General features: G+C 38.2%; 1 protein-coding gene across 1 annotated transcript in view; it reads left to right on the top strand.

Annotated features, from left to right (window-relative positions):
- PLS1 (plastin 1) overlaps positions 1 to 8,725 on the top strand; it is a 65,483-nt gene that overhangs the window by 19,075 nt on the left and 37,683 nt on the right. The window contains exons 5-7 of the mRNA XM_007952881.2: positions 860 to 941; positions 6,118 to 6,283; positions 6,365 to 6,507. Of these exons, the coding sequence (XP_007951072.1) occupies positions 860 to 941; positions 6,118 to 6,283; positions 6,365 to 6,507 (391 nt within the window). The remainder of the gene's footprint in view (positions 1 to 859; positions 942 to 6,117; positions 6,284 to 6,364; positions 6,508 to 8,725) is intronic.

Consider the following 8,725-nt stretch of genomic DNA (forward strand, 5'->3'; position numbering starts at 1 on the left):
ATAGATAAGTTAGATAAGATAAGACGTAAGTTTAGTTTGTAAGTTTAATAATAGTTTTATAAGTTTTGGAAAGTTAATAGCCCACAACCATGTACCTAGAATTGTGGGTGTGGCATTTTGCTTTGTCATTTGTAATCTGCAATACAGTATAAAATAAAGAAGGCCACCTCATTATGGGGGGCACATCTTCATCTTGTGTGAGTGTGTCTCCATCATCTCGCCGACGCCACCTCTCCCTCCAGAGACCCACAGCTGAGGCTGGACCTCGGCAACCAATATTTCTACCACCCATAATTAACAATTACTCTTATTCTGGAACATTTCACTCTAGTCTTTTCTCAGTGTTTTTACTTAAAAAACAAAAACCCCTACCCATGTGGATATGAGATACCAGTTTTTGAGACCTTACATATAAAGTAGGAGCTCTGGTGGCGTAGTGCCTAAGGCATTGGACTGCTAACCAGGAGGCTGGTGGTTCTAATCCACCAGCCACTCCTCAGAAGGAAGGTTGGGCAATCTACTTCCATAGTGATACCGCCTTGGAAACCCAAGGAGGGGTCGCTATGAGTAGAAATTGACTCGACAGCAGTGAGTTGTTGAGTTGACATATAAAGCATACCTTGAACTCCATCTCTAATTCTAACCTTTTTCTGACCTTCAGAGAAAATTGCAATTATGAGTTGAAAGGAAAAGGTGAGAATATTTCTTGTATTATTATTATTTTACTAAATTCCTGTCGTATACCATTTTAAAGAAGTGGATTGTTGTAACCTTTGAAAATTTAACTATTTTGGCTGTTTGCGAAAAAAGAATAAAAGCATTCTGGGAACCTTAAACTAAATTGCCATTTTCTCTCTAGCAAAATGATCAACTTATCTGAACCAGATACAATTGATGAAAGAGCCATTAATAAGAAAAAGCTCACCCCTTTCACCGTTTCTGTAAGTATTTGTCCTTTGCTAGTAAACATGAAACTGTATTGTGAAATGTAAGGCCTTTCTTAATGGCTCTGTAGGCCCAGATGAAACTTCTGACTTCACATAATTTTGTTTTTCTATAAAAACTGGATTTGTGTGTGTGTGTGTGTGTGTGTGTTGTTGGTTCCCACACAAATAAAATAATTTATTGTAGATTTTAAACATCTATTACTTATTTTTTGGGAGCTCTGGTAGCATAGTGCCTAAGGCACTTAACTGCTAATCAGATGGCTGGCGGTTCAAAACCATCAGCCACTCCTCAGAAGGAAGGTTGGGCAATCTACTTCCGTAATGATACTGCCTCGGAAACCCAAGAAGGGGTCACTCTAAGTTGTGTCCGACTTGATGGCACATACAACAACAGCAACATTACATATTTTGAAGATTATTATTCTCTGCCATCCCCATTTATTTTATTCTGGATCTTTGTCAGGATAGGTTAGGTTATTTTGCATTAACAGTCAACCCAGAAACTCAATGGTATAACCGAATAGAAATTTATTTCTCACAATACTACCTGTACTGTGTAACTAACAGGAGGCACTAAAAGCTGAAGTTTTGTTAAATAAGAATTCAGTTGCATTTTGTAAAGAATGAGATTGGGATTCAAAGTACTTTGGATGTTATTTAAGATAATAGTATAATATTAAGGTCATATTACTCTAATTATTGAATTATTAATGAATATTTGTTTGATGCCATTCTTCCTATGGGTTGGTTGAAAATAGGATAGTGACTGTACAGTTTACCACATATTTAACTATTTCCCCATACTCTTTTTGCACTAAGGTTTTTTTGTAGTCACCTTCTCCAGTTATACCTTTTTGAAGTCCAGAAGTCAATAGTTAAGATTCTCCCCTCTCAAAATCTCTAGCTTGAGTGGATATTACTGAGCACTTACTAGGTACCAGTTACTCTTCTAAGCACACTATATGAATTACCCCCTGACTCCTTCATCAGCCTTATAAGGTAGATAACCGATTTTACAGATGAGGTGGTTACAGATGGCAGAGCCAAGGTATGACCCCAAGTGATCTAACTCCAGAGCCCAATCTCTTCATCACTATGCTGTGCTGCCTTTTCGTGTGGTGGTGTTAATAGCAACTATTTAATGTACTGATCATAACAGTACCTATTAAAATTGAGCTACTGCTGTTTCCTTCATTTCCGTTGGCAGGTGCTGTCCTTGATTCTCCTAATTTCATTAAATATCTTCAAGAAAGAAAGGCCCTTAGAACAGTACATGGTTATTCTGAAGGATGTCCAAGGAGTTCTCCCATTTCCTTTCATCCTTGAAAAATACAGAATTGGAGGTTGACTTTCATGGTCTTCTTGTTCCACACTTTCCAAAAGACCAATAATGTTGCCTATCTCTAGCAGAAATTACCTTTATCGAACAAGCCTATTTCCAATGGCAGTTGCTGGAAGATTATTTTCTTTTACATCTTGTGCCAAAATGTTCAATATCCATGATTATGACAAATATTCATATTCATATGTTTTTAGAATATATGTATGTGTCATACAGTTGTTTTAGGCACTGAATCTGAAATACAGAATTTTATACTGTTGTATAAATTTAATGTTTGGTTTTGCTTTTAATACTTGTATGCAGTACGTTAAACAAAATACAGATAAAATATTCTAGAATGACTTTGCAGTTGCTACAGAATAGGTGTGGAAGGCTAAGTATTGTGCAATTTTATTTTTTAGAGTTTAGCACCCTTCAGTATTAATAGAGGGTAATAGTTTAGGTCTCTAGTTTGCTTGAAAGAGAATGCTAATGTGGAATGAGGAAAGACTGCAGCTCCTCAGAAGTGGCAAAGTGTTAGTGAGTGTATTAAATTTGTCTTGTTAGTGCAGTAAGTTTAGACGTATGGGAATAGGCCTGCTAGAAAACTACCAGTTTTACATGAAACTTTATCCCAAAGAAGCCTCATTCATTTGCAAACAATTGTAAAGATTGTGATGATACAGTTTTTCATCTTATAATGGCAGGTTTATGTGGTATCATGACATATGAAAGAAGAGAAAGATAAAAGGAAGAAAATGAAATGCAATAACAATGAAAGCAAGGGAAATGGACAGATGAAATATTTAAGAGCAAGACTCACGATCAAGGAGATTTTCTCATCTTTCTTTTGCCCAGTGTACTACTACTAAGTTGCATTTTTTTTTGCCCAGTTATAATTATTGAAAGAAAAATTAGTTGTGTGAATAAGACTGTGAAAAGCAGATGATAATTATTTATGGGCCAGTAATTCAGGAAACTAGTAGTGTAGTTCCTAAGGCATTTGACTGCTAACCAGAAGGTAGTGGTCAAACCAACCAGCCACTCCTTGGAAAGAAGGTTGGGGAATCTACTTCCATGGTGATACCACCTCAGAAACCCAAGGAGGGGTCGCTATGAGTCAGGTCCGACTCGACAGCGCATGACAACAACACAAGAGTGGCTGTAGGAAGTTGAATCTGTTCACTGTAACATGTAACATCCAAGGTGTGATGAGTATACTCACTTACACAAAAGTGTATTTGTATATACTTTATGAATACATACATATCCAAATGCACATACCTTAATTTACTTTATATATAATTACAATTGAAATAGATTCAACATTATAATTCTCATTTGTACATTCCAAATGGAGTAAAAGTGATGAAGTATAAAATAAGAGTGAAACAAATCATGCCTTTATTCTTACTGACTCAATAAGTGTATTAACATACCCCTCTAAAAATCATTAACAAAAGTGAATTCATCTGGAATTGAACTTTTATGGCAAATGAAAATGTGCAAAGTGATATAAATAAAAGGAAAGAAAATTGGCAGCATTTATTTGAGACTGCTGGTATAAATTTAGATGTTGTTGTTGTTGCTGTTGTGTGCCATCTAGTCGGACCTGACTCATAGCAACCCCTCCTTGGGTTTTCGAGGCATCTACTATGGAAGTAGATTGCCCCATCTTCCTTCCGAAGAGCGGCTGGTGAGTTTGAACTGCCAGCCTTCTGGTTAGCAGTCAAGTGCCAAAGGGACAATGTGACCTGCTGTATGGAAAGTGAATTTGCTCTGTAAATCTTCACCCAAATCACAATAAAAAAATTTTTTAAAAAAATAGAAGGGACATATGAAGTCATCTAAAACAGCAGAATTAAATTTTCCTATCTGGTGAATTGGGCTATATCTTGTGTAAAATGGATCCTTGATGCATAAAAAGATGAGAGACAATGGATGGCTAGTGCAAGATAACATGCCATGTTTGCTTGTGTCTTTTGTTGATATGCTGGTAAGGTAGAGTATCCTGTTTTACTGTTTAGGACACTGAAACACAGAGAGGAACAACACATTATGTCATGTCACAATTGTCTGTGGCTCCCAGTTGTCCCTTTTCTCCACAAACACAGGCCCTCTGGAAGGAAGGTTAGCACTCAGGGCAGGTGTCAGTAGTAAGATTTGAAGAGCAGCCTCTCTATGGAGCTCTCCTGTTATTTCTTGCTCTTAAGATGTTTTAGAACTGACTTTAGGCAACAGTTACCTTCCTGTTTCCTACTTAACAGTAGGATAACAATGTTGCATTCACCAAATAGAAACTATTTACTTGAAGAACACTTTGCAGCTCCTTACTTTCAACCATTTTTTTAAAAAACTGGATTTATGATATCCTTATAAAGCTAACGTTTTTGCATAAAACTAATTAATGCCAAAAGCTATTTCCCCAAGTTTCACTAACACAACCTGTTGATAAAACAAAGCTGAGATTATTGCTTACCCCACAGTAAGGGAAAACATCACCTCAAAGATTTGACTATGTCTGGGAGCTGGGAAGGTAAGGTCAGAACTTGAGAATTGGCAGTTTGGTTTAAGGTAGATCTTTCAATGAGAGAGGAAGGACAGGTAGGATTGGCTAAGGATCATTATTGTTATCTTAAGGATTTGGAGTTGACCTGCTCCTTTCTTTCCATGTCTTCTTTCACTCTTAACCATGTATTCATTAAATATTTATTGAGCATATATCATGTTCCAGATACTGGGAAGACACCAGGGAACAGATCAAAGCCCCTGCCAGTGTAGAGCTTTACTCTAAGTTGGAGAGACATTAACAATAAACAAGTAAATATATAATATGTCAAACAAAGATAATGAATAAAACTTGTTGTTGTTATGTGCTGTGGAGTCGCACCCGACTCATAGCAACCCCTCCTTGGGTTTCTGAGGCAGTATCACTACAGAAGTAGATTGCTCCATCTTCCTTCCAAGGAGTGGCTGATGGGTTTGAACCGCCAGCCTTCTGGTTAGCTGTCAAGTGCCTTAGCCACTATGCTACCAGAGCTCCCAATGAATAAAATAGGAGGTCACAAATGGCAGTAGGGGTTTGTGAGATTGCTATTCTGTATAGGATGATTAGAGAAGGCTTCACAGATAAGGCTTATTTGAGCAGAGTCTTAAAAGAATTGTGCATATATTTTGGGGAAGAGTATTCAAGGCAGAAGGAACAGCAAGGTTAATGGCCCCACATACGTGAAACAGAGTGAGTGAGAGAGAGATGGTGAGAGTGGCAGGGAACATTTGAAGGAAACACCATGATCAAGTTTATATTTTACTAAGATGACTGGCAGAAGAACATTGTGGAAGATGGAATGGAGGAATAAGGCTGAGGGTGGGTGTTAGGATGGAAGTCAGAAGACTGCTGAAGAAAGGTTCTGAAAATTGTCAGAGGTTTTTGGAAGGTAAAATTAACAGATATTGGTGACTAGATGTGGGAGGCAAGGATTTTGCACAGGTTTCTGGCATAGCAAGAAGGAAGACATGAATTGAAGGTTGGTCTTGTTAACCAACATAGGAAATAAATAAGGAAGAGCATGGGAAGCATGGAGAAATTTGCTTTAGTTTTGGACACATTCAGTTCAAGGTATTGACACAAGTAAGTAGACAGACATAGAGCTTGAGGTGGGGAAAGTATGGACTAGAGATACAGATTTGAAAGTCTTTAGCATATATAAGTAATAGTTAAAATAGTGGGATTTTGATCGTATAAAATGTTACTTATGTTTGAAAATCTGAAATTTCTGCAATCCACTGTGTTTATCCACACAACTTGTAGATAAAGCTTCACATGTATTTTTCTTTGTTGCCATTCAGGAAAATTTAAACCTTGCCCTGAATTCTGCCTCTGCCATTGGTTGTACAGTGGTGAACATTGGTGCACAGGACCTCAAAGAAGGAAAACCTCACTTGGTCTTGGGACTTCTGTGGCAGATCATCAAAGTTGGTCTTTTTGCTGATATCGAGATTTCTAGAAATGAAGGTAAGATCACCAAAAATACTTACTTTTCATTGACACATACTCACTACAGAAAGCCCTTATATTTCATTGTTTTCCTCCCAGCTCTGATTGCATTGTTAAATGAAGGTGAGGAGCTAGAGGAGCTCATGAAACTTTCTCCCGAGGAGTTACTGCTGCGGTGGGTGAACTACCATCTGACCAATGCAGGATGGCGGACCATCAGTAACTTCAGCCAAGACATTAAGGTTTATATTTTAATCTTCAGATTTGCAAAATGAAATAAAAACGTGAAGTGTAAAAAATTCAGGGGCTGCACACTTAAATTTGAATTTAATTTTAAGTCATAGGAACACCTATGGTAGAAAATGATATTTTACGTTTCTCCCTCAGAGGTGGATCCCTACTTATAGTGACACAGCTTTAAAAAAAAAAAAAAAAAAAATACAAACTGATTTATTGGCTTTTCATTAGAAAGACAAGTGGCTGTGAGAGAAATGAGGTAGTAGACCTTGGTAGAGCAAAGCAGTCTTTTCTGTTTTATATGCCACAGTTAGGCTCAATTATAACAAGGATGCCAGGCTGTTAATTTAGACTGAGAATTACATGTTATTTACTGACTACAAGCTCGTGTGGGCCTGACCAGTTCAATCTGCTTGCTTTCCTTTTGCCAAAAACTGGCTAATAGGAAACCAAATTATCTGAAGGTACATGGGAATCAGTAAGAGTAGACAAAGAGGGTCTTGAGAAATGTCTCTCAACCAAAGTGAAATACTTCCCTCCCTAGTAGGAGAGTCTTGGCAAAGAACCTATAATATACACAGCTGCCTAACAATACTCCCATGGTCAGTGCCTGGACTCTTTTTTTTTTTTTTCCTCTTTTTTAGGGTAATCAGTGCTCCCTCTAATTCATATTCCATCTTCAGATCTGTTAGTACCTTTAGTCAGGTTATGTTTTTTGCCACAGTGGCTGTGTAAGTTATCTAGTGCTCCTGTAACAGATATACCACAAATAGATGGCTTTAACAGAATTTATTCTCTCACAGTCCTTCCTTCCGAGGAGTGGCTGGTGGATTTGAACCTCCAGTCTTCTGGTTAGCAGTCAAATGCCTTAGGCATTATGCTACCAGAGCTCCTGTTTAGGGGGCTAGACATTTGAATTCAGGGTACCAACTCCAAGGGAAGGCTTTATCTCTCTGTCAACTCTGGAGGAAGGTCCTTGTCATCAGTCTTTTCCTGGGTTTAGGAGTTTCTCAGTGCAGAGACCCCGGGTCCAAAAGATGTGCTCTACTCTCATTCTTCTTGCCTGGCTATAGGAGGTCCCTTTGACCTCAGCCCACTTATTTAATCTCTTTTATATCTCAAAAGAGCTCAAGATAAAACCTAATCCTGTAGACTGCATCCTGCCTCATTGACAGATCTACCACTAATCCTGCCTCATTAACATCACAGAGATTAGGATTTACAACACACAGGATAAATACATCAGATCACAAAATGGAGGATAATCACACAATACTGAGAATCATGGCCTAGCTGACAATCTCTCTCTTTGAAGTGGCATTGCATTTCTTTTGATAAAAGTTTGTTTGGGGAGCTTTCTTATTTTAAAACTCAGTTCATTAGACATTAATTGAACCCTTTCTGAGGGGCATTATGGTGGGCATGGAGAAGCAAAGACTAGTAAGGCACAGACACAGCTCTTGAAAAGTATAACAAATAGGGAGATAGATATTCTTCAGTTATCTGTTGCTGCCTAATAAACACTCAAAACCCAGTGGTTTAAAATAATAGCAATTTGTTATTTCTCATGTTTCTGTGGTTTGACATTATTTTGTTGGGCAGTTCTTCTGTTTCACATGGGTTTGGCAGGGATCACTAACTCAGTTTTGTTCAGTTGGCAATTGGGCTGGGCTAGATGGTGCACAAAGGTATCGCTCATGTGTCTAGTGCCTTGATCCTCCTCCACAGGCCTCTCCAGAGTGCTACTTGAGCTACCCTACAGCATGGTGTTCTCAGATAGTTGGACTTTTATGTAGAGGCTAACTTCAAGAGGAAGGAAGCAGAAGCTGTTGAGGACTGGGCTTGGCGATCTTAGAATGTCACCTTCACTGCATTCTGTTGGTCAAAGCAAGTCACAAGGCTAGTCCAAATTTAAGGGGAGAGGAAATTGACTCTGCTTTTTGATAGGAGGAACTGCATGTATGTACGGGGAAGAATTATGATAGCCATCTTTGGAAATGACTACATTGGATGATTTAATAATGTGATTGGAGGTGACAGGGTGTTGTGTAGTATAGAAGAGGGCACTAGTTCATTCTAGAAAAACCAAGGCAGACTTCCAGGAGAAAATACCTGAGATGAATCTTAACTGTTGCTTAGGGAAGTAAACCAAAAGCAAAAGGAGAGGAAGGGTGTTCCAGTTGTAGGGAAAAGCATTGCTAGAATCTTGTTGTTGTTGTTGTT

This window comes from Orycteropus afer, unplaced genomic scaffold, assembly GCF_000298275.1.
Source record: "Orycteropus afer afer isolate SDZICR_OR568_19922 unplaced genomic scaffold, OryAfe1.0 scaffold00363, whole genome shotgun sequence".
Classification (NCBI taxonomy): domain Eukaryota; kingdom Metazoa; phylum Chordata; class Mammalia; order Tubulidentata; family Orycteropodidae; genus Orycteropus; species Orycteropus afer.